Source organism: Dermacentor variabilis, chromosome 1, assembly GCF_050947875.1.
Source record: "Dermacentor variabilis isolate Ectoservices chromosome 1, ASM5094787v1, whole genome shotgun sequence".
Classification (NCBI taxonomy): Eukaryota; Metazoa; Arthropoda; class Arachnida; order Ixodida; family Ixodidae; genus Dermacentor; species Dermacentor variabilis.
Window position 1 is genome coordinate 87,697,469 of NC_134568.1, and position 26,743 is coordinate 87,724,211.

The 26,743-nt window shown below is 44.6% G+C and overlaps 2 protein-coding genes across 3 annotated transcripts in view; one reads left to right on the top strand and one right to left on the bottom strand.

The window, feature by feature from the left end:
• The window catches only part of LOC142580196 (uncharacterized), a 215,653-nt gene extending 202,904 nt beyond the window's left edge, over positions 1-12,749 (bottom strand). The window contains exons 1-2 of one of the 2 annotated variants that reach the window (XM_075691081.1): positions 12,181-12,749; positions 10,245-10,339 (exon numbers count right to left, since the gene is read on the bottom strand). In XM_075691081.1, the coding sequence (XP_075547196.1) occupies positions 10,245-10,339; positions 12,181-12,283 (198 nt within the window). In that variant the 5' untranslated portion in view covers positions 12,284-12,749. The remainder of the gene's footprint in view (positions 1-10,244; positions 10,340-12,180) is intronic. The other variant, XM_075691079.1, reaches the window with a different exon arrangement.
• Positions 12,750-13,485: 736 nt separating this feature from the next.
• Positions 13,486-21,595, top strand: LOC142580205 (oligosaccharyltransferase complex subunit ostc-A). The gene is made up of 4 exons (XM_075691097.1): positions 13,486-13,679; positions 13,776-13,849; positions 14,398-14,615; positions 21,437-21,595. The coding sequence occupies exons 1-4, from the start codon at positions 13,490-13,492 to the stop codon at positions 21,453-21,455; spliced, it is 501 nt and encodes a 166-aa protein (XP_075547212.1). The 5' UTR covers positions 13,486-13,489; the 3' UTR covers positions 21,456-21,595.
• Positions 21,596-26,743: the final 5,148 nt, after the last annotated feature.

Here is a 26,743-nt window from a genome sequence, read left to right on the forward strand (position 1 = left end):
ACGGCGAAGCAGAGCTGGCTGCTGACGCCAGGGGGGCTGGTGGCAAGGCCGCAACCACACTCGTTGTGGGCTGGGCCGGAGCCGGAGTCTGCTGCGACGTTGCCCCCTTGCGCGCCACATCAGCATAACCTGAGGTATGAAAAAAAGAAACACGTTTCCACGCTTCCTTAAATGAAACGTTTTCTTTGATTTTCATTGTGATTATGTCTCTTTCTTTTTTCCAGATGGGGCAGGTTCGAGAGTATGCTGCGTGTCCACTGTCACAGTTGCGACAGTGGAGTGTGCCATTACAATTGTTGGACTTGTGTTCGTGTTTGCCACACTTTGCACAGGTAAGTCGGCCACGACAGCTTTGCGAACCATGGCCATATCTCTGACACTTGAAGCATCTTCGGGGGTTTGGGATGTGAGGCCCGACTCTAATTTTGGTATATCCCATTTCTAGGGTTTCTGGTAGCACGCTCGATGCAAAGGTAAGGATGAGATGCTTAGCTGGAATGTCTTTCTTGTCTCGCTTGATCTTTATTCTTTGCACTTGAATAACATTGTGTACTTTCCAGCCCTCCAGGAGCTCTTCCTCGTTTAGGCTCAACAGATCTTCATCAGAAATGACTCTTTTGCACGTGTTCAATGTTCAACTCCGGAAGAGGACCTTAGTGTTGAAGCAATGAACGACAATCTTGTGGGCATCATTAAAGAGTGTGCAATGAAAGTCTGTGGTAACTCGGTTAGGCAGGATACCAGCCAGCTATCACAGGAGACGAAAGATCTGATCAAGAAACGCCAATGGATGAAAGCATCTAACCCTACAGCTAGAATAGAACTGGCAGAACTTTCGAAGTTAATCAACAAGTGTAAGACAGCTGACATAAGGAAGTATAATATGGATAGAATTGAACATGCTCTCAGGAAGGGAGGAAGCCTAAAAACAGTGAAGAAGAAACTAGGAATTGGCAAGAATCAGATGTATGCGTTAAGAGACAAAGCCGGCAATAACATTACTAATATGGATGAGATAGTTCAAGTGGCTGAGGATTTCTATAGAGATTTATACAGTACCAGTGGCACCCTCAACGATAATGGAAGAGAAATTAGTCCAGAGGAATTCGAAATCCCAAAGGTAACGCCGGAAGAAGTAAAGAAAGCCTTGGGAGATATGCAAAGGGGGAAGGCAGCTGCGGAGGATCAGGTAACAACAGATTTGTTGAAGGATGGTGGACAGATTGTTCTAGAGAAACTGGCCACCCTGTATACGCAATGCCTCATGACCTCGAGCGTACCGGAATCTTCGAAGAACGCTAACATAATCCTAATCCATAAGAAAGGGGACGCCAAAGACTTGAAAAATTATAGACCGATCAGCTTACTGTCCGTTGCCTACAAACTATTTACTAAGGTAATCGCAAATAGAATCAGGAACACCTTAGACTTCTGTCAAGCAAAGGACCAGGCAGGATTCCGTAAAGGCTACTCAACAATAGATCATATTCACACTATCAATCAGGTGATAGAGAAATGTGCAGAATATAACCAACCCTTATATATAGCTTTCATTGATTACGAGAAAGCGTTTGATTCTGTCGAAACCTCAGCAGTCATAGTGGCATTACGGAATCAGGGTGTAGACGAGCCGTATGTAAAAATACTGAAAGATATCTATAGCGGCTCCACAGCCACCGTAGTCCTCCATAAAGCAAGCAACAAAATCCCAATAAAGAAAGGCGTCAGGCAGGGAGATAAGATATCTCCAATCCTATTCACAGCGTGTTTACAGGAGGTATTCAGAGACCTGGATAGGGAAGAATTGGGGATAAAAGTTAATGGAGAATACCTTAGTAACTTGCGATTCGCTGATGATATTGCCTTGCTTAGTAACTCAGGGGACCAATTGCAATGCATGCTCACTGACCTGGAGAGGCAAAGCAGAAGAGTGGGTCTAAAAATGAATCTGCAGAAAACTAAAGTAATGCTTAACAGTCTCGGAAGAGAACAGCAATTTACAATAGGCAGCGAGGCACTGGAAGTCGTAAGGGAATAAATACATCTACTTAGGGCAGGTAGTGACGGTGGATCCGGATCATGAGACTGAAATAATCAGAAGAATAAGAATGGGCTGGGGTGCGTTTGGCAGGCATTCTCAGATCATGAACAGCAGGTTGCCATTATCCCTCAAGAGAAAAGTATATAATAGCTGTGTCTTACCAGTACTCACCTACGGGGCAGAAACCTGGAGGCTTACGAAAAGGGTTCTACTCAAATTGAGGACGACGCAACGAGCTATGGAAAGAAGAATGATAGGTGTAACGTTAAGGGATAAGAAAAGAGCAGATTGGGTGAGGGAACAAACGCGAGTTAATGACATCTTAGTTGAAATCAAGAAAAAGAAATGGGCATGGGCAGGACATGTAATGAGGAGGGAAGATAACCGATGGTCATTAAGGGTTACGGACTGGATCCCAAGGGAAGGGAAGCGTAAGCAGGGGACGGCAGAAAGTTAGGTGGGCGGATGAGATTAAGAAGTTTGCAGGCATGGCATGGCCACAATTAGTACATGACCGGGGTTGTTGGAGAAGTATGGGAGAGGCCTTTGCCCTGCAGTGGGCGTAACCAGGCTGATGATGATGATGATGAATGATTGGTGGGGAGTAACGGTGATTGCCACATTACGGAATGCTAGGAGATTAGAGAGTTTGCCATGCTGTTCAGTGTCGCGGACCTCAAGAAGAAGGTCGCCACTGCTCATTTTCGTCACTTTGTAGCCAGCACCTAGTGTCTCAGTAAGGCATTTAGCTACGATGAAAGGTGAGATAGTTCTACCTGTCTTTTCGGGATCGTGACTGTGTATCACATGAAAGCGGGGGAAAGTTTCTTTGCGCTGGCTGAATAGCTAAAAGGTTTCTTCGGTGCGCCCTCTTTTTGAAAGAGGACGATCGAAAAGGGGGGGGGGGGGGGGGAATGACGTCTTAGCCATGCAGAATTGATTTATTTCGGTAGCTACACCAGCCGCCCATCACCGAGCCCAACAAGGGGACGCCACGAGTCCGGGAGGAAATGCAGATGCCAGCTGTACGTAGCCACTATAACCTAATATAAAATACCCAAGGTTGGATACATACACCAGGTTAACCCTTGCCGCCTAGAAATTTGGAAGTGAGAAGATGTGATAAGAAGACAGGAAAGAAGAAACAGCGAGAGGGAAAGGAAAAGATTGAATAGAGGGACAGAAAAAGGTGACTGCCGATTTCCTCCAGGTGGGTCAGTCTGGAGGTGCCGTCTATGCGAAGCAGAGGCCAAAGAGGTGTGTTGCCTCCGCCAGGGGGCCTTAAAGGTCCAAGCACCCAGCATCGGCTCAACCTCCAGGATCCCCCTTTCCCCAGACACGGCTAAGCCGCGCACGGCTACACGCGGGAGGGTCCAACCCTCGTGTGCTCGGGTACGTGGTGTCGACCAAGTATTGTTAGTGGATTCGCCGTCGCCGTCACGGCATGTCTGAAGCGGTGGAAATCCTTGGAGAAGATGTCTTGCGGCCGTCTCACGGGGCCTAGAAGTCATGGGCAGACGCGGCGGCCATTGTCTGCGGAGTCAACACTGGGATGAAGAGGCGCCTGCTCGGGGCAAGACCCCTATCTGCAAAAAACCCTCTCACCTTGGTGTGGTCAGTGAAACCTGTGCGAAAGTGAGTGCACAAACCCTCCCCCTCTAAGGTGGGTCGGCTACAATGACATTGAACGCTCCGAATTGGTAGCAGGTTGAACGGCCGTTTTTCCCTCACCTAGGGATCTAGGGAGGACAAAGTATTTAAGGAGCTGTTGGCGGCTCCTCAGTGTGCATTCCTCTTTCAGTCATGTTAGACTGATGAACTGAAACGTTCTCATGTAGATACTGTAAATAAATCTCATATTCCTCGTTCTCAATGAGAACAAGTCTCTCTCTTCAACAACGTCCTCAGCGTTGTTAAGTTGGACGACGGCATGGGCCAGCTACCATCTATTTCATGCCCGACCCCAACCATTACAGTATTGTTTCTGTTTTATCACATCTTCAGTGGCTTTCTTGATGACCGACACCGGAATTCTACAGTAGACGTCCGTTATCCATGCCTTGAACTAATCTCACGTCCGTCTCGATCATGGAAGCACAATCTTTTATAACCCCAAAAAAAGAAATAGAGTGAGAAGAGGTCAGGTTACCTAGCCGGCCAATTTACAGGCCCGTGCCTTCCAATCTATTGCACTTGAAATGTCACGTCCAGCCAGTTTCGTGCTCAGTTGCTGTATGCTGGTGCTCCATTTTGCTAATATCACAGAAGTGGAAGACATGACAGCGGGACTTCACTGAGGAACTCATCCACCACTCCTTCAAGGATTTCGTCCACATAATGCTGTCCAGTCAATGTTTGTGATCAGAGAAGATCGGACAGATTATTGCACCGGAGTAAATTCCGAACCACACATTAAACTACCACTGGTTCTGGTGCCGAGTGCGCTTTCCCCAGCAAGGATTGCAGTCACTCCAATAGTGTGCATTATGCAAATTTACCTGGGCGTTTCTGTGAAAATTGGCTTCATCTCTGCACATGATGATGCCCAAAAAGTCTGGTGCCTCATCGGCTTTTGTGAGGGCACAATTCAAAAAATCTAGACGATTTTACAGGTGCCTATCTTCCAAGTATTGGTGCTGGTTAAGGTGGCACGGATGAAAGGTCATCATTTAGAATCCTCCTAACTGATGAGTTGGAAATTGGTGCCTGGGTGGCCCCGTCCTGCATGCTAGCTTGAAGGTTTGAGACCATAAATGCTGGAACATCCGTGCGTAGACTAGGACTCAAATATGGAGTCCTCCGGCGCTGTTTCTTGAAGCTGCCGTTTTGTCTCAGGTTTTCATAATCTCTGATGATAGTCGATGCGTTTGGTCTACCACCACATTTACATGAATGATATATATATTTGAGGTGCTCCTCTTGTTGCCATTTGCAGATCCCAAGGTAAGGATCATGTTTACCTTTTGCTCATTAGAGAAAGACATGGCGATTGGGACGAAACAAAACACACCTTTAAACCTTTGCACTGACGTTAACTCGCTTTTGTGGCGATAGATTTTCTGAAAAAAAAAAAAACATCCGTGCACTTATGCAGCAACAAGAATCACAATAGGCGTGGGGCGATCACCTGACCACGTTCAGAGACCTCACCCAACACATACCTGCCAACCTGAAGATTTGGAATTTCATAAACTATCGCGGCAGGGGGGAGAGGAGGGGGAGGGGGTTGTGCGGCAGCACTTTTTTTTTTTTTTTTTGAGGGATTTACCTTTTGCGACAAGCTTACTCACGTTTTCAAAACCACAAGTGAAATCCGTGTCTTGGAGAGTGAAGAGCAAAAACTCCACTCGGGCACAATTTATTTTTGCAATGATTTCGCTGTTGCCGACTTAGCCTGCTTCGGAAACTTCTCCATGTAGGTTTGCTCGTCGCTCATTGGCATGATCGGTGACACTCAGCAGGATGTTCTGTTCAACTAAAAACACCGTGAAGAGGCATTCTGCACGAATCACACCGAGGTCGTTGTCACTGCGTACAAAACTTGCTAGGCTTGGCTGGCTGTCCGCGGCTCGCACGTATCCCTGATGCTTTTTCAAAGCGATGTGGACCTTGATGTCAGACTTGCCACCATGCGAGATTTTCACATCACAGGTACACATGGTGCAGAATCCGAACTTCTCCCCTTTCTTCGACAGCACAAAGAATGGAAATTCTGCCCTGTATGATTTCAAAAACACTTGGAAGTACTGTCGGGGCTTCGAGCCCGCCATTACACTGCGAAGCTGCTACAGGCCCGAGTCGCACTACGTCAGACGCGGCAGCTACTCACACAAAAGGCGAGGTCAACACTGCAGGGACCGAAGCTGACTGAAGTTCAAACCCGCACGCCCGCGCGAACAAAGGCAACAGCATGGCAACAGGCTTACGGGGGTGCTAGAGGCGCTATCGAGCTTTGGATATGGATTCGCGACCCCCCTAGTAGACGACAGAAGTCACCACAACCTTGCAGCTGCTGATGATACCACGCATACATATTGCCCTCTCATGGTGACGCAAGGTACTAGGGTGTAGTTTTACTACATTTTCACATTTTTTTTCTTTTGCAAATAAAATGTTTCCCGTAAAATTTCAAGCAAGATTCGTAAAATCTTAACAGTGTTTAAAATTCGTACATTTTACGGAAAATTCGGAAGAGTTGGCAGGTATGCCAACACTACAGACTCGAAAGACGCACATTCCCACCACCGCACAATAATTTAAACAGGAACAAGGCTGTAACCTTATGCTTGCTCCAAACACACACCTACCTTAGCCCAGCCGTCTTACCTCACTGCTACCCAGGATTATACCCAACTGATGCATTGAAAGTGTGCAGACAGAGAGCAATGCTGCAACACATGTTCTGGGAATGTGCCAGCAACAACGGTACTGAAACCACCTCAGTTTGCAACGCATCCTTAACTGCGGCCATTACTAGCATACAGGAAGCCTCGAGCTCGCTTCTTCCCCACGCCCCAGCAGCGGGGGCCGCAGGGGACCTTCTCCATCGGCGACACCGCCGTTGGAAGGCGGCCCTCAAAAGTTTGGAGTTGGAACACCAGCTCAGGGCTGTCCTCGCAAGCCGAGGATCCCGCCCAAGTCCAAAGAGACTTCGAGCCACCACCTGAGGCCGCCACAACAAAACTGCCGGACCATTCTTTTTAATAAAATTTATTTTCTACTTCCGTGCACTTAATCTATGCTAAGACAACAGCTATCACAGCTTGTTTCCAACTAACACACAAACAAGACGTGTTACTTCGGCCAGGGCGCGATAGATAAGGAACTAGCTCGATCACAATGTTTTTCTTCATTCCCTTTATTTTGCTCTGGCTAACTCAGAGGGAGCCTGTTAGAGGGTGCTGCTTTATGATCCGGGTGGGATCATAAAGCAGGATCATAAATCGCAGGAACGAAAAAATTACTGGCAGCTACCCCACTGTACTGTAAACAATATGCACTAGGTTTTCTTCGAGTAACGCATTGCTCTTTTTTTTAAATCTTGGTACATGATAGTTAATTGGGACACCCTGTATATATTTATGACCTTTGTATGCAAATGACGATGTTTCTATTCCTTATAAATGTTGTCAATTATTAGAAGATTTTTTTTTTATTTGTGAGTCGTTAGCATTGCTTACTGGAAACAGAAGCAATATTCAGACACAACATTCACATGCATTTCACACACCATTGATAAAAGTCTCTGCCGAAGGGGACATTGAAGCCTATTGGCAGCGAGGACTTATGGAGTTGCCATCTGTCCGCAGTGCCTTGCTTGCATAGTACGAGGGAGGGATAATAAGCTCCTCGCAGGTTTGGCTTACAGCGCTCAATAAAAACACCGCGTGGCAGCCCTCCTGGACATTTCTGTAAGTGCTCTCGAAATGAAGGAAGTTTTTTTACTGTTAAAATAATAATCTTGGCCACACTGAAAGCACAGAATCGTTTACATACGCTATCTCTATACCGAATACGTAGTGAATTCCACTGCGCGCGGTTGCCGCAATGGAGTCTCCCGAATCGGCTTCTTGCGTGAAAGGCAGGCAAATGCTGCGAGCAAACTATGTGAAGTATGTTCTCATAGTGGGCTCCTTGTATAACATAATGCAGCATAACAGAATGAAGCCTCAATGCAGCGATCGTACGGGTTCGCAGCGACTGACTGTGCATCTACATGCATGTCTGTGCAAAATGTGTCACTTTCGCTGCGAGCGCGTTTTCGCACCGTGCCACGAGAATTTGACGGTACACAAGCAACCATTGTTGTGTGGACACTATCAGAGCTGTTTAAAAATAATTTCGTTATAGAGACTTCAACGCCTACAGCGACTGTGATGTGCCGTCGCGATGATTCAATCTTTTTTTTTTTTCTTATAAATTCTTGGACATTTCAACAGACAGTTTTAGTTTAGCGTACGCTATAATATAGCGGGTCCTTACTGTGCATGCGCAGAACGCTAAACAACCCATAGCGTGTAGCGTACGCACGCTATTTCTCAGATTTAGCGTTGGTGTCATTGCGTGGTTCGCATAGTTTGCTGGAAAGATGGCGGCGGTACTGGCTGCCCACTTCGAATTGAATTTGGCTTGTGTTGTGAGCAAGTTGCTTGTGTAAAATTCACTTCGTTCATAGCAAATCACTGTGTAAACGGCTTTCGCTTAGTCTCAGGCTGCTTCGACGACAGAGTATTACAGATAACCTTGTGGAGTTTTCGAGATCGCTTCTCGTTTCGAATGAGTCGAAGCCCAACGAAAGAAACATTCGAGATGTCAGATCCACCAATCGCTATAGTCGGGAGATAGCCCAAACGACGACATATCCAGTACATTAATTCATAACACAAAGATGGCCATATGCCATACTTTTTTTTAATGTGCTTCTTACCGCTCTCTTTCCGTTCCAGTGAACTTGCCAGTATCTAACATCAACAAGCACAAAGTCCAAAGCGCCATGACATTAGCCGGGCAGCGGGTGCGGGCGAGTGTCTCAGTGCACATTTTCTGCTACACATCGAACACCGAACATCGCAGTCCCGATGCCATAGCAGAAATTTTCCTTGCGTCCATGCTTGCTGTGTACCCGAGCTGTAGCTGATGGCTATTTGCCAGTTCTAAGTTTCGCAAGCCAAGCTTCACGCAGCTTCTTGTCCTGTGACTACGTGTGAATAAGGCTGACATCCGGCTCCGTTGCGTATGTCCGGCAGTGTGGCACCAAGCAGCAGCCTACCATGCTGCACACCTCCGAAGGCAGCCACTACCTATTATAGTGCTTTCAAATGTTGTGAAGCAGATATCAAAGGCGGGAAAGCCTCACCACTTCGTCAGAACCGCAGCGCAGGTGGGACTTTAAACTTTCGTTTTCAGCTCACTTCGGCGCTTCTGAAGCACCCGATGCGGCCGCTGTGTCCACGTGAACCCTCATGCCACGTGACACCGACAGTGGCGCCAGCTTTTTTAGTGGTGGAGCTCGCTCCCAATAGGTTTTTTTCATGGTCAAAAAAGCCCGCAAAGCAATTTGACGAGTCGTGAACGTACAGCAACATATTCATTCTCTAGGTATAGGCTATCCAAACCTTTAGAAATAATTTTTAATTGGCTACCGCCATCTCTTTCAGATATACGATAAACTTTGTCCTGTGTGTATATCTAAATATATTGTATATGTGCATGGTGTTTACAGTGGAAATTTAAAACAATGTTGAAGTGAGAAAATACGGATGAGGCAGCCGCCGCAGTGCTTCTAATGCGTGTGTCCTCCTATTGTCAGGAGTTGCAGAAATAAAGCTAAAGTATGAATTAAAAGCCGTGCATGTCCGCACCAACAATGATGCAGTGAGCTATTAGCCCCAGTAAAACTTCAAGTGAGAAGGTCAAGAAAAGTCAAGAGAAACCTCAAGTGATGTGGGTGACAAAGCTCTGGTAATGGCACTGTAGGTGTAGGGGGGAGGGGGGCTCAGCACCCCCCCCCCCAAAAGAAAAGAACTCTGGAGGGGGCTCGGGCCCCAGAGCCTCCCCTAGTCGGCGCCTATGACTGTACAAGTACTTAAGTGGTCTTCTCACAAGCAATTTCCCTTGCAAAGCTTATGTCAAGTACATAAAAGCAAAGGCAAGCCAGGTCCTAAACTTTCTCCAGTGCAACTTCAGAGAAGCAACTTCAAAGCTAAAGGAAACCCTCTCTAAACTTTCTCCAGTGCAACTTCAGACAAGCAACTTCAAAGCTAAAGGAAACCGTCTATACAGTGGATGTGCACCGATCTGAAGAGTTAGCCTGTAGCCTATATATGCGACCAGCTGTGATCACAAATGCTGATATGCTAGAGCTGGTTCAGAAATGAGCACCTTGGTTTGTCACATGTGATAACAATTTGCAAAGAAGCTCAAAATACGTGATTATAACTGCCACATGGTGGGGGTGAAGTGAATGAACTTGTAGGTGGAAATAAAAAATGAAATGCTGATCCCTAGGTATAATGCACACTATTGACATGCGAGAATGAATCTGCATATTTGTACATGTCGGCATTCATCACTATAACTGCACCTTTATCAGACACTCAATGTCAGTGATGCTGCACAAATGGGTTTCACTTGAACATTCCTTACAAGTTCTTTTAAGCTGAAGTACAGCTGTAATTTTCTTTAACCAAATCGTTTTACTTACCTTTATATTTTCTTTGTCTATAATGAGCTTCTTGTGGTCATCGCTAGGCTTGATTATCTGTACTGGTGCATCAGTACGGGCATAAGATTGGAGGCCTAGAACAAAGTAAAAAATCCATTCATAAATTGCAAAATGGCATTTAATTTTTTTTATTAGCAGTGCAACATTGCTATATGTACCTGTTTTTTATGTTATTCACGTGAACTTTGTTATCTTTTCTAACGCATGAACACCATATTAAGCAGACTATTTCTAACTGCATGCATATACAAACCGTAGTATTTGCAGGTTATACCTGTGTCACACGGGCACATTTGGAAGGCCTTCCAGTCGACGGCCTTCGAAATGCCACAACTCTATCGACTCAAAGGAGTTGTCGCGCTGCTACACGGCACTTTCGAAAGGCCGTTGAGTGGTTCACATGTTTCTCGTAAAATTGTGTGGCGCTGCGGATCTTTACTTTCGTTTTCATGTCACGAAAAGTTAAGCAACATTAAAACCACTTAAAAGAACTATAATTTCTTTTATGTTTGTTTATACATTTAAAGAAATGTTTATACATTGCCATACATATATGTTTAATTTTTAATTTGTTGAGTAGCGAAACTGCGGCAACGTTTGCGTCGCTGCATGTCGCTGTTGCCGAGAGTATGTGCAGTTCGCACATATCAAGTGGCAAAAATACTTTATTGAATAAATAATAACACCCATATATAGTATTTTTAGAGCATTTTGGTTTGATTTGTTTTTTCTAACCGATAGTACGAGCACACTGTCAACGAGAGGGCATGTTCGCACTGTTTCCGTTTCCGTTGCTCAAAGGCCATCGAGATTTCGATAGAGTTGTAAGGTGCTTCGTTGACTCGATAGACTATTGACTCGGCGGCCTTCGAAACCGTACGTGTAGCAGCTCGAACTTGACCTTTGAGTCAACTGACTATCGGTCGGAAGGCCTTCCAAACGCCCGTGTGACACGGGTATTAGTCAGTTTTATGCCTTGTGCACAGTTCCTCCCACTCTTGTCCCTTGCTTAATGTATGAAGAGGAAATAAAATGTATCTGAAGTTGTGCCAACACCTAACACACAGCTTAGGAAAAGGAGTAACAGAGAAACATCATTCTTATGATATAAAACATGCGAAACGATATGAAGGAACAACACTATTTTTTCCCCTGTCGTATTCTTCATATAATGATATGAAATATCGACATATGAAGAACACGTCGCATGCTTTACACCATAACAAGTACAAACCAATTAGCCTAGCAATAAGTCATGAAAACTTTTTAAAGGTGGTTCTTGCGCCTAAAGTCTATAAAACAAATGAAGTTTTAACTTGCATTATTGCTTATTTTATTTGGCATAGCACAGTTTTACGTTTTGCAAAGACGGCTTCCTTTCAGGCTAATTTTTTTACTTCCAGAATTTGTGAAACAGCTTGATGTCAACAGCATCAATACACACCCAAAAAGTTTGTTTAGAATAAACTCTGGATCCTTCGCAATACTAACTTTGTTTTGCGCACACTACTACATGAACATAACTAAGAATGCTTGACCTTTTCAATGCGCCGTGTCGCGTGACCACGCGAAAATACCACTGCTCAACAAAGATGAACAGCGGTTACACAATCATGGTTTGTCTGGCTGCATAGAGCAAATAGCTACACGAATGAAGCAACTCGTCCAACGTAAAAAGACACAACGGACGAAACACGTGCGCCGGTGTGTTTTATCTCATCTTGTGTTACTTTTCGCGCTGTTCAATCAGGCACTATAACCTACTAGTCCAACAACACAATAGTACCATGTAACCAGGTTTGAGCGCGTTTTGTAAGAAACGCCAAATCGGCACAATACAGCAAATACACAAAGCGTTGCCTTCTTCAAACCAAATGACAGCTCGGTACTTAAAGAGGCAATAAATGACACTTACTCGCTTTCATGGGAGAAAACAACAGCAATAAGATCAGTGTAAGTGGCACAAGCCGTACAAGATGCTTTAAACCAGGCGCCTGCCAAGACCCCATTTGCCCCATGTTGCTCGTGGCGCCGACGAGATCTCTCGGTGCTGCCAGCGGTCGGGGTTTCTGTCGTTACCGCGTGCCCTCGCTCGCCGGTGCTGCTTCTAGCGCTTCTATAGTGGTACCATGCGGTACAGTACTGTGGAGTGCAACGGCTGGCTTATCATCATAGTTACAGCCGTACACGTGCTGACGTGCAGTTAGCACAGTTAGTGCAGTCGGTACCGCCAGTCAGTATATTACCACAGAACACCTATATGATATTACTCTATGGGTACCGCCGCCCTGTTCCACTTTCCCGCTGAACACTACACCGGACATGGCTCGAAGTAGTTTGAGGATGTCAACCACAGTCACGGCTGTTAAGGCATGGTTTAATGCCTCTAATATATATATATATATATATATATATATATATAAGAGTTATGGTTGGTGCCCCTTCTGCCACACAACGATAATCGTCATCTGCCTTGATGCGTTTCCTTTCTTTAACGCTGCGAGCCCGCTACTTTTCAGTAACGAACGGCACTCGCGTTATCAGCATGATAGCATTGTCGACAGGAAATGCTGTCATGCTGATAACACGCGTGCCGTTCGTTAGTGGAAAGTACCGGGCTCGCAGTGTTAAAGAATGGAAACGCATCAAGGCACATGACGATTATGCTATCATGCTTATAATTTTGTAGGAAACTCTATGATGCTTATAACGCGCGTGCCGTTCGTTACTGGAAAGTACCGCGCTCGCATGGTTAAAGAAAGGAAACGCATCAAGGCAGATGACGATTATCGTTGTGTGGCAGAAGGGGCACTTAGTGTGTGATTTTTCGTGCAGTGTGGGGTGGTGTGCAATCAGAGCTAGCGTTTGGTTACTTTTGGTCTACGAATGCATTATTTGAGAGGATTGTCCCGTTTTCATGTTTTAGGCCTTTGGTACGCAGCACGGTAGTTAAACGTGTAGCTAGGTGAAGCATCCAAATTTGGTTTTTGTGGCCTCAAAATTTTTCTTTAAAGCTCACTATAAACTTTTCCTTAAACCAAATGGAATCATTATTATTGTCGCCATTGTTAGACTGCTTAAGAAGACTTCAATAACTTTTTCAGTGTGTCAAACTGCAGTTACTACGAGAGGCGCTAAATACTCATCTACTTTATCCATAGCTAGACACTCCACGGCTTTATCCATTGGTACTATCATTCTACTATTCTACTATGAACGACGTCATGACGTCATTTCCTCAAGTGTCTGCCGGCGAAACTGTTTTCGTGTACACGATGGAGTTTTTGTACAGCCTCCCGTTTTATGTACTCGAAGTTCCAAATTTGAAATTAAAGAAGCCCACATGGTTCCACCAACCATCGCCAATGGTCGTATACTCGCTGGTGCTCTTCTCATACTTCCTAGTTTGCGGAGGTAGGTGACTCGCTCTTAGAGTGTCAGATAAGCTGCGATGTGCTACGTGTTACCACTCCTTTGACGGGTTTTTCTGGTTGGCGTGTGCTCTTACAGGTATAATATACGACGTTATTGTCGAGCCTCCAAGCATCGGATCTACAGTGGATGAACACGGTCACAGCAAACCTGTGAGCATCGATCCATTTGTCAATGTTATTGCTGCAACAGCAAATATATGCTTACTGTTAGCAGTAGGTAGCATAACGCTGTCTAATGTGTTAGCCGAGCTGTTGTAAATTTTCAGTGCCAGTTGGTGTCATGATGTTGGTGCTGACGGTAATGACAAATGGTCACGGGCAATCTCTCTCTCTCTCACACACACACACAAATTTATATATATATATATATATATATATATATATATATATATATATATATATATATATATATATATATATATTTGCTGAAAGGCAGTTGTAAAATGACAGCCGAAGCAAAGATCGGAAAACAATTTTTTTTTTTTCTTTGCGCCTGCCTATTTCATTGTCACATGTCTTGTGCCATAGGTCCCTAAAGTATGGCAACAACAGCTCTTATTTTTGAAGTACTGTGCATACATTTATTTCAATGTTTTGTGAAGCCCGCATGGTCATAAAATAATAGAAACCCGTAGTGCTTGTGAACTTGCGGCAACCCTCAGTCAATGTAATGTATCGATTTATTTTTTCTTTCTTAGGTGGCTTTTATGCCGTATCGAGTGAATGGCCAGTACATCATGGAGGGTCTGGCATCAAGCTTCCTCTTTACCATTGGTGGTCTTGGTTTCGTTATCCTTGACCGAACCCACAACCCTAGCACGCCAAGGTTGAACCGCATTCTTTTGATCAGTACTGGCTTCATCTGCATCCTGGTGTCTTTCTTCACTTGCTACGTCTTTATGCGCATCAAGCTTCCGTAAGGCATCCACACCATCTTTTTATTATATTTAATGTGTGTGAGTAATGCCTTGGTGACTGCATTCCTTTAATTTAGGATGTAAAAAAAAGGGAGAGGGGGTATTCTGTAATTGTCCACCTTGTGGACATGTCCATTTCGTCTGCTGCTGAAGTTCTTATTGGCTGGGCTGGGGTACATGTCAGAAGGAGACAGGCACCCCCAGCCAATCAGCACTTCAGCAGTACATGTTGCTGGGCTAGTCGGTTTGCATTCCTGAGTAGACCATAAATATGATTGTTCTGGTGCAAACAAGGAAAGACGAAAGGGAACAAGGGGAGCGCCCCCTTTGTTCCCTTCCGTCCTTCCTTGTTTGTGCCAAAGCGATCATATTTATGGTCTACTCAGCACTTCAGCAGCAGATGAAATGGTCATGCCAACTAGGTGGACATCAACAGAGTAACCCACCAGTGCAGATAAAGCTTTAGCAAGACACTAATGAAAAGAAGCTGTAGTGTGTGTTTTATACTTAAGACTTTACTACAGTGTTAAAGTTGCACAATCATTCCAGTTCTGTTGCAAGTATAAGAGGGCTGCACAGGGGCAGTGCTCCGAAGTGGCATGAGCATTGTTTTAGACTCTAGTGTGATGCTTGCTGTTGTGCACTTGTAAGTGTGCTGTGTTGTGCAGCAGGATTCACAATGGTCAGTTGTGTGGTGTTTGGGTGTAACAATCATACTACGGAGCATGACGAGTGATCTTTATTCTAGAAGTCATTATTATAAACCCATGTAAAAAAAAACAATGATATCACAGTGCAAAGGAGAGCAGAATGTTTCTGGCAAAGCTCAGAACAGCAAAAAAACTTTCTCTGCCCTGCACTTTGCACACACTGCCACCTGCTGAAACTGTCACCTGTAAAGCTAGCTATATTATCATTTGACGACATTTCTCACTCGCTGAAATGACAGTGATGCATGTGCCTTGAAACACCAATCAAATACAATTACTTGGAAATCAGCTGAATGGCACTGCACAGAGTGAATCTAAGTGACATGGCCAACTGATTTGCCAAGTATGTCACCAAGGCCAAGTGGGAACGCAATAATTGTAATAGCCACTGTCATCTTTGTAATAAAAGTGTCGCATGAAATTTGCTTTGCACTCATGCAAGCCTCAAGAACATGTTAGACATGGCACCTTACTGACGACACAGCTGTCAGCAAGCTCTCTTATGTATGTTTTTTGCACCTATCTACTGGTTATATAAGTGTGTGCCTTCATTTCTTTGCAAACCTTTAGTTCGCCTTGTGTCACAAAACTTGAGGCTTGTGCAAGATAGATGTGAAGTCCACATGTGGCAGAAGCCTCACATCTTGCATTTCCTTTATGTCGTCATGGTTGTTATTTGTCATGGAATTGATGCCTCCCCTTTTCAAGCACTGGCGCTTTTCTATGCCATGCAAGTCACGGGCACAAGCAATGAGATGCATTGCATGTGGCACACAGCTCGCACATTGAAACTGTGGCCGTCATGGTGAAGTTACGTGGACTGAGGTCCCTGAGACCACGGACTTCTAACATGGGTGCTGCGGCCAGCCCTATCAGATCACTGGGAGTGCAGCCCTCCTATATATCTGAAGATGGAAGTGAAGTTATTAATCTTTGCCAGTGATGTGAAAAAAAAATTTCTGCAGAGCTTTGTGAAATGGGCCCTTATTTAATGAACTTCACATTAAAGGGACAGATAATAGTAGCCCCAAATCTGTTTAGACAGGCAAAGTATTTTTCCAAAAGGCTCTTTTACAGTTCATAGGAGAAAGTTTTTAGGAGAAAACAGCATCCAAAGACATAGTGCCAGTACACTGTGATGTCATGAATTTTTAATTATATTCAAATACTTTTGGGCTCCTTTGGTACAGAAGTGTTCAGGCTGTTAGGTTGAGTCTTTGGTTCCTCTAAAATGCAGTGTAGTAAAATAAATTTGCTGAGTCAAAAAGCCCTAACAAAAACTACCTGTAAACAATTCACTGGACTGAAGTAGATGCTGTCAAAAGACAGTTTTAGCTTAGTGTAATAGCGGTGTTGAGGGAAATAGCATAACCATTCCACAAACCAACTTTGCAGAAAGCGAATTTTAGTATAGCATGATAATGTTGTTTATGTGCTGGACACTATTCCATTCGCCTAGCTTTGTGTCTGCATCCGTAAAGTGTTAGAGGCAGCACAATGGAAGGCTGGAGCACATTTTAATTTTACTTTCAATGCCCGCCGATCTGTGGCAAAATCAGTACAAGCAGCACAGGCTGTCGACCATAGCCTCCGAGATCTTCTGATGTGCAGTACAAGCTGTCGATCATACCCTCAGAAATCATCCGATCTCGGAGGCCATATGCTGTTGTGCCTATCTCTCACCTTCACAGATAGGTGGCGCTGGCATCTCGGAGGTGAGGTGGTGCGCAGATTCTGGAAAGAAGTAATGGTGCCAGTGCTAACGTTTGCAAATGCCATTGTATGCTTAAAATCAGATATCTTGTTGGGGTTAGAAGTTGACCAAAGATCAGTAGGCCAGTTGGCTTTGGGTGACATGGGTTGGGCCTCTTTTGAAGTCAGAGAAACAGAGAAAAAGTCATTTTGAAGAAAGACTCAGGAACATGGATGAAAATAAATAAGCAGCTAAAGTGCACAAGTAATTGTACTTGAAAAGCGTAGACACAGAATGGAGGTTAAGGAAGTTGGCAACCAAGTACAGGGCAATTGATATGTAATAGACAACCAGGAGCCATCACAAAGAAACTGGGAAAAACAGAGAAAGTTAATTGGATGTAAAGAATGGAAACAAAACAAATGATGGGGATTTACAAGAAAGAGAAAAAGAAATTAGAAGAGAAAATCTGTATGATAACACAAAGGGTAGTCCCTTGTTATTTGAGCCTCGAGTCAGTTGCCTAAGGACAAAAACACACCACAGCAAATATTTGGAACTAGATACGGCTTGTGTACACTGAAGCAAAAGTCCGGAGACCACTCAGCACATCCTAATGGAATGTGAAGGGATTCACCGAGTGGGAACCGTAGATAACGTACAACTTTCAGAAACACTTGGATTCAAAGTAGATGGAAGCATCAGCTGGTTTGCAGTCGAGATAAGCAAAAGACGTTTTGAGTATTGGTGGAAAAAATGCAGGGAAGAGATTGATACAACTGGATCACTTACAAGATAGATTTTCAAGGAAAAAAAGATTAAGGAGCTGTATACAAAAATGCTAGATAGAAAACATGTATAGCATACCTGATTAAATCAAGCAGGCTCAGTGACTATTTGTCACCGACCCATTTCAAAGGGGATGCCATTAAATCATTGTCATCGTTTTTCTTGTTAGGCCTCGATGTGTTCGAAACGAGGAGCCATTTAGACACTAATTTGCTACAAGCGAAATGAATTCTACCAAAAGCAATGTCAAATTCAGTTCGAAGCGGGCAGCCAGGACTATTTAAGTAAATTATGTCAATCATGCAAAGACGGTAACATTATATCTGAGAAATAGCATGCTTACGCTTAACGCTATGGGTTGTTTAGCATTCTGCACATGCTGATTTCAACCCCGCTATAATGCTAAACTAAAACTTGTAAAGTCTATGACATCATGGCAAGCTGGTGCAAGAACTTCAGGGTGGCGTTGCCACTTGTCTTGTTTTCGCATCTTGTATGGCTTATGAGTCACCTTTTACTGCCATTGCGGAAATTTAATTTTGTAACTCTTTAGTGTCCCTTTAAATACATGTACTGTACCTTGTGTAGTTAACTGCTTAATGGAAAACAGCCCGACTTGCAAGAAATTTTGTAGCGAGCAATAAATCTTGTCACTGTCGTGAAGATGATTAGAAATTGACTGTCCTGCATTTAGATCTAGGTACCGAAGTGTCTATTTCTTTGATTGTTCTATGGTTGTAAAGATTTCTCATTGCGACACACTACAGCTTGCTTACAAGTCAGCATAACTTTGCATGCAATCATGCTTCGGACTACGGAAAGCTTTTCTTTTGCGAAAAGTGTCTAGAAACTTTTGTTCTCGTTATCTGATTTGCTGCACCAGGTGGCAAAACTTTGTGAGCTTAATTTATGTGGAAATGGGAACTGTTATTTCATTGCAATCATCACCACCACTATCAGTCTTTGTAATCACTGCCCAAGTAAATTTGATGCTCTTGCAGTAGCCATGTTCATTATCGTTAGTTAGTCAAACCTAACTTTTTTATTAGTTGTGAAATTAATTGCATTTTTCAGCTATGGCAGCTGTATTCTAATGGGGTGAAATGCAAAAATGCTCCTATACTGCACTTTGGGTGCACACTTAAGGACTCCCGATTGTAAAAATTTATCTGCAGCCCTCCACCATGGCATCTCTGAGAGGCTATGAATTAATGCTTTGAGATGTTACACTAATTGATCAAGCAATCATGTTGTATAATGTTTATCGTACAGTACATCTATAGACAGCTAGGCACTCCTACGAGGTATGGTGTGCATAACACCAAGTAGTATGGGCATGCAGGCTTATATTCTAGTTTTGTTACACTCATGCATTTAAAATGAGGAAAGTGAATCTCAATTGTAAATGCCTGAAGCTATGTGTAATGACATGCAGCATTACATGATAAAATGACTAGGATATAGTTAGCATTATCAGGCTTTCACAGTGTCTTCTCCTGAGGAGAATGCACTTAGCACCAAAACAGCTTTCTTAGTCAATGTAAAGCCATAACCCAGTGGGAAATATGAAATCTTGATGCACGGTTTGATGCAGTGGTGGTGATAAGGATCTTAGTGATTGGGCAAAAGTGTTGTGATGTAGTGTTCATGCATTGGCCGAAGTCAGCATATTTGCGCTAGGGGAGCACTTCGCTGTGCACTGTGACAGGAACAGTGGCTGCACAGCACTCACATTGAAGCAATGATGACCTCAGCTTCATTTCTGTTATCATTACCACTAGGTTGGTTGACAGAGAACACAAACAATAGGCTGTCATGTCTGTGCAAATAGTGTTGCAGGGTGTCTACCTACTGGGAAAACCGGGAATTCTTAAGGATTTGGAATAGTCAGGAAATACTTGGGAAATTAGTGCTTCTATCAGGGAAAATTATCTGTAATATTATTGAATTAGATAACGAAAGTAACGGTATTGCTGGCTCGAGTAACAGAGAGGAATCATAACGAATCGTCTTTGACACCGTGTCGTCGGCTGGAGGAGTTGCCAGTGTACAGTAAACGACCGACTTTCTGGACGCCTGATTTTCTGGATAGCCGTTAATTCGGACGGTTTCGCGGCACCACCACGTACTCTATAGAGTCGGTGTATAAGAATGTGAAATTTCGGACCCAAGAACCCTTCGCCGTCCAATTTTCCGAACTTTTTGCCGTGACCGCAAGTCCAAAATGGCGTAAATCACAGCCACCACCGCCGCCAGTTTGATTATCTCGCCGCCTTTAACCGGTGCTGTCGCACGCAGATAAGCTGGCACTACCGCGGCAACGCTAGGCCTAGCTGCTTTGTCGTTCGCTATTAAACTTCTTGCCGTTCGGTGCCGTGTTTTTCATTGAAAGAATTCGCCGCTGTCAGCAATGGTACCGACTCCACCTTTGTGGTCCACGCGATTGGCTTCGGAGCTCGAAAAACACAACGCATTGAATAATGCCGGTTCCCAAATGTCAGCTTTGCCTCGATACAGCTATCAGTTGATAGAAATAGCTCAGATTCAAAAATGTTTGCTTCTGCGTGCGTTTCCTTTTTATTCGTATTTGAATTAAAATGTTTTACTTGATATGGAATGGGTTTTACCATTTTATTGAAGATATTTTATTCACTGTGCATTTTACTAACCCCTTACTTCTGTTTTCTTTTTGAATAAAGTAAACACTGCTCCTTACTATTCAAACTGGATTAAGTCGTTCTTTATTTAACATGCTTACTAGAAGGTGACAGCATCAGGCGACATGGTGTCAGCCCGTATTGACATAAAATAAAGTTCTGTGTCACTCAGGGAATTTTGCAAAGGCACTCAGGGAAAACCTAGAAAGCTCAGGAAATTTGGAAGTGTCAACTTGGTAGACACCCTGTGTTGGTTCCGTCTTGCAAAGGTGCATTACAGGGTTCAGCTTGTCACTTTTCATTGCTGAAGAAGTGTGTCTTCCCACAACCTTGGTTTTTGCCTTCCTCAATTCCCCTAGTTAAAGTGCATAGCTTGTAAACAGTTTCAGAGAATATGAAGGGAAAAAAATGTGATCCTCTTGATGTCCCCTTTTTAGTCCATGTTCTCTGGTGCCGTTTGGAAGCTTTAGCACCTTCAAAGTTTATCTTATTTCTTTTCCCCCTGGTGGTGTCGCCGGTGTCATGAATCAGAGGCATAAATTGTCAGAAGCAAATAAATATGCTTGTAGATAGCTTTAAAGAAGTGCAGAATGCACAGCCTTTTTCTTCTGGCTGCAGTTTTCTGGCTCGCATACTGAATTTTGGTGCAGGCCTAAACAAGCACCTCCTCTTTCCCTAGCCTCCTTGGGCATAGACAAGAGTGCTTTCTCAGGATTTTCTTTGTTTACATCATTACCCCGTAAATCGCACACTGAATAGCACAGACTTTGTGCGAGAAACACTTTACAGCATTTCAAGAGCCATTTAAGATGGGCTCTACTAAGCTGAATTCGTGCACGGGTGCAGACAGGTGGGGACTGTCTTTTAGTTTATTATAGGTACTATGCACTCTTGTTAGGATGAACTTGTATTTTAAAAAATGGAAAAACTGTTTTGCGAAGTACTGACACATATTTTTGCTCTATTTGCAGTGGATACTTACATGCTTGAATCTGCTCGGCTGCCTGTCCAATGCACCCCAAACCATTGGAAGCATCAGGAGATTTTCTGTACTTCCAGAGCAATCATATTGCTGGTTGAATCCACACCATCAGTGTTATCACTTTGTAATAAATTTTTGTGAAAAAAAAGATGTGTGGTGGTCTTGTGGATGGAAAGACATTATTAAGTAAAAGGATTGTGCAAATCACAGAAACAAGTCAACTGCAAATGGGTGCATTTCTCATCTCTTGTGACCTGTCTTGTGTGTATGAAAGCCTCCAAAACCTGCACAGCATCAGCCATTAGTGTGTCCAAGTTCTTGGCAAGTGTCCATTTGCAATTTAATGTTAGCAACAGATAGTATGCCAACAGACACTTCTCATTCCTTTTTGGTTCAATTTGCAGCTCCACTCAAAGTACGGTCCAACATACACAGCCTAATACTGTTGGAGTGTGTGGGCATAACGACAGAGACCGAAAAACATCAAGGAGTTCATTCGTGTTCCTAGACAGCTTGGACAAGGTCTACAACCACAGTATGGGTGGGGTGTACCGAGCAGACAAACTCCTTTCCTTTCACAGGAATGACTTGGAGATTACACTTGGTTAAAACACGTTGGCAGGCTAGTTGGTGAGAATCAACGATAGAGTTGTCTATCATAGAGTGAGAAAGTGCTGTCTCTGTTTCTTTTTACGTCCTTGTTCATTTGCACTTATACGCTCCATCATGGAAGATTAAACACTGCAGCAAGAGGGTTCGTTTATACAGTCGACTTCCGTTAATTTGACTCTGACGGGGCCGACGAAATTGGTTGAATTAAGATGTAGAAAAATGCAAAAGCACAGCTGACTCATTTGGCAGTATTTGCCCAATTCTAACATGCCCCCGAATGAGACACACACCAGCTTTCTGTGTGTCTCAAGTAGAAAACTAACGTACAAATGACATCAAAGCTCCTAAACAAAGTATAAATCTAATGCGCACCCGATTTTTTAGCGGGCAAGGGTCTAATATGTGTTGCATAATGGCGGCTGCTTTTCTAAAGTCAGCTTTGCCACAGTATTTTTAAAGTCTGCTTCGCCGCAATCCACCGCGTCATGTAGTCGCAGCGGCTTTGGTTTCGTATCGTACAAACCTGCCCAAGCAATTCTCGGACAAGTTTTCTTGAGGGGAAAAAAAAAGGGCGCACATTAGAAAGAGTAAATACTGTAATAAGTCATTGTGTGTGAGCTAACCGTTTTCATTATAAAATCTTCCCGAGGCAGGCTGAAAATAGGCATTCTCGGCGGGAAATGTCGATGCATGTTCGATACAGTCCCCGTACCCTAAGCTCCGCCAAGACGGACGCTGCCGCTACATGGCCGCTATTTAAGTCCCCACTGAGGACAGACACCATAGGGGTCGGACGCATGCGTGATGACCGGCAAAGTTCGAATTATCCGGCGAAGGCTAATTCCAGGGTCGAAATGATGAAAATTTTGTCCCAACGAAATGTATGGGTGTCGGCGGGGACCTTCGGTCAGGATCGAATTAACTTAGAAGTAGGCGTCTCTGCAGTTGACAGCTGTTTTCTGTACCAAGCTGTGAAGGGGTCCAAGATGTAAATGTAGTGTCCAGGTATCGAATTTGAGGTGGCTGTCATGCTCATGAAGGCAAAATGTGCCTTTTAAGTGCAACCTGGACAGTGATTTAATGAACAGGGCATCAGACGTATCTGATTCTATGAGGTACGATGGAATAAATCATGTGTAATTGTCCGAGAACAGTGCCCCCACTACAAGTTGCCTACATGCATGCGAAGAAACTGTCTTCAATGCAAGAAGTGTAGAGCATTATTTGTAATGAAGACAAACCATGCACTAAGCTGCTTTATAAACACATCCACATGAAATAACTAAACTTTTATTATATACAAACGTGTTGAGATATCTTTTTGCACAAAGTTAAACAGATCACTGTACATTTCTTTTGCATTATATAGAAAATGTTAAAGAAAAGTAAAAAGTAAAAGATTATATATACTCATGCGACACAAAACTTCATTTGTTCATCATCCAGGGAATAGGCTGTGCCATTAGACATTGTTGTGTACAAAAGGATCTCGAGGACCCTTCAAGCTCATCTGAAGGTTGCCGTTTTTCTGATCTACCTGCACAGTTAAGGGGGGACGTGGCTGGGAAAATCAACTTCCTTATTTCTTCATGGATTTTGATGAAAATTGGCACAAATGTTTAGAATGTTTCTCTGATGCTTCCCTAAAAGTTTCAGAGTCATATCTTGAGAACATTTTATTCAATTTAATAAAGCAGAATTTTTCTCCCTCTAACTTTCTGGAGAGCCTGCATGGGGATCTTAAAAAAAAACGTGCTAGAAGGCTTGTTAAGTATTGACTGCATAGCTAAATGTGTGGTGAAGGTCGTGATCGACATTCTTGCATTTGTTTTTTTCGCAACACAAATTTTTTGGAGTGCCATATTTTGTGTTACCTTTGCATCAAGCGCACTTTCGGGGTAGAGGAATAGCCATATCGTAAACTTACAAAGGGTAAACATATGAATTAAAGCGAGAATGATCAGACCTGCACTGTAGCCCAAAGAACGTAAAAAAATAAACGGAGTCAAAATATGTTAAACGGTAACAAGGAAATCAGCTCCAGAAACTGAGGAGAAAGGCAGAAAAACAGTTTTGAGAAAACGGCTCTCAAAGTTTCACCTTCTCCTCAGCTCTAAAAGGCACCAAATTTGTAGTCTTTGGGGTGTTTTGTGATGTGGGGCTTCTTGTACATATGTGACATCTGGTCTGGTGCGCTCCCCCCCCCCCCCTTTTTTTTTCTTTTTATAGGGAATTCTTTGCTGCTGCTGATCTACAGAGAACATGGTGTTTAAGTTTCAAACCAAGTGACGTGCAGAACTCTGTGGGAATATAGTTCCAGTGTACATACATTCAGGCAGCCTGTATACCGCAGGCTGCCCGACTGATAGCAATCTCCAGTACAATCAGTGAGGCATTTTTTTTTTCTTTTGGTAGCTAGATATTGACCATGTTACGTACTGAATGAAGGCTCTGTGAGCAGCCTCCCAAGTCATCTTTACTTGACAATGGCTGTAGAACTTAGGATCAGAAAGCCATTGATAGATTTGCAGCTGCTAGGTGCTTTCCAGAATTGTACTTTTGTATGATGCCTCAACACTTCTGCAGCCAGGTGTCTATGCCAGCCCAAGGGGCCTAGTGAACAGAACTCATGATGAGGTCCTCTTTATGGAGTGGTATGATAGATATATTGTTACGAGCTATCGTGACAATATGATAATAGAGTGAACGCGCAATATGCTTAATTGCGGGTCCGAGGTGCCGACGCGCGAAGTACCTAGCTGCGCAGACCGAGGATGCGCGAAATGCCTAGTCGCGGGCTCGAGGATTCGACCCTCGATGCGCTTATTCGCGCAGTCCGAGGTGCCGACGCGCGAAATTCCTAGCGGTGGGCTGGAGCAGTCGACACTCGGTGCGCCTATATATATATATTCGCGAAGTCCACGGTGCCGACACGCGAAAGGCCTATATAGTCGCTAGCTCGGGTAGGCGACACTCCATATGCGCTTATATTCGCGCATTCCGAGGTGCCGACGGGCGATATGCGGGCTCGAGGAGTCGACACTCGATGCGCTTATTCGCGCAGTCCGAGGTGCCGACGCGCGAAATGCCTAGTCGTGGGCTCGGGGAGTCGACACTCGATGCGCTTATTCGCACACTGCGAAATGCCGACGCGGGAAATGGCTAGTCGCGGGCTCGAGGAGTCGATATTCGATGTGCTTACTCGCGCAGTCCGAGGTGCCGATGCACAAAATGCTTAGGCGAGGGTCCGAGAAGCCCGCGCGTGATGTGCTTGATCGCCGAGTCGGAGATTCCCTAGGCGCGAATAGCTTAGCCGCGTGTCAGAGGATTGCGTGCGCGATATGTGCTTCGTCAAGAATTCCGAAACACCGAGTGCTGAAAGGCTTAGCCGCATGTCCGAGGATTCAGCGCGTGAATCTTGGTAGCGAAATCCGCGTCGCCGATGCTCGGCATGCTTAGCCGCGAGTCTGAAACGTCCACAAGCATAGGGATCGGCCACGCTAGTGCGATGTCCGCGTAGCGCCGGCTTTGACAAAACGCACAACAGAGCACCCACCCGTCACCCAGACCGACCTTCAATCTCTAGAGGCCCGCATGGACGCTAAACTCGCCGAAATGGACGCGCGTCTAGAGGCAAAATTCACTCAGCTCACCGACCACCTATCTCAACGCTTTGAACAACAAATTGAAGCGGCATTTACGCGCATGGCACACACCCTTGAGATGGGCCTTGCACGGTACGACACCCGCCTCCAAACAATCGAGCAGGCCCTTCCCTCGCTGCAGCTTCCCAATCGCCCCTATCAATCCCGCCCACCTACCCCACAGAACTCCCTACCCAACCCACCTATACTCACCCCACCCAAGCTACAGTATGGCGGGGCTACCACCTAATTCTTTATCAATTCTGCAATGGAACTGCCGCCGCTTCCGGGGCAAGCGCGCACCCCTCCAACTCCTCCTCCCCACACTTCCCACGCCGCACATCCTCCTCCTTAATTCAGGACACACATGCCCCTGCCACACTTCCCAGTTACGCATCCGCGCACTCGGACGCAACGAATACACCCAGGGCTTCCACACTCATACATCGCTCCATTACACACCAAACGCATCAGATCACCTCCGAGACGCCCTGCGTGATCACAGAAATCATACAACATACACACTCCACACCATCTATTTTTATTGCAAACATATACCACCCACCGTCTCATCCGATGGCTTCATTGGAAACGCTACTGCGAGATCTCCATCGTATTGCAGGCAAGCATCCATTGATAATCGGAGGGGACTTCAACAGTCAGCATACTGACTGGGGCTACCGCACCACCACGGCACGAGGACGACGACTCTGGTCCTTGGTACAAGAGCTCCGCCTCACAATACACAACAACTTTAACATCCCCACGAGAATTGGCAACAGTGTCAGCGCGGACACCAGCCCGGACTTGACACTGAGCCGCAACGTTGCGGGTATTACGTGGAACGCAACATATATCACACATTAGGGAGCGATCATTGCATCCTCTACGTTACAGTACCCTACAAACAAAGAACGACCTCTCACCTAACACACACTCACCAACTGGGATGCAGTCCGCGCCGCACGGGCGGCCCTTCCTGACGCTCCCATTACAAACATCGACCAGTGGGTGGCATGCACTCATGATCGAACGATGTC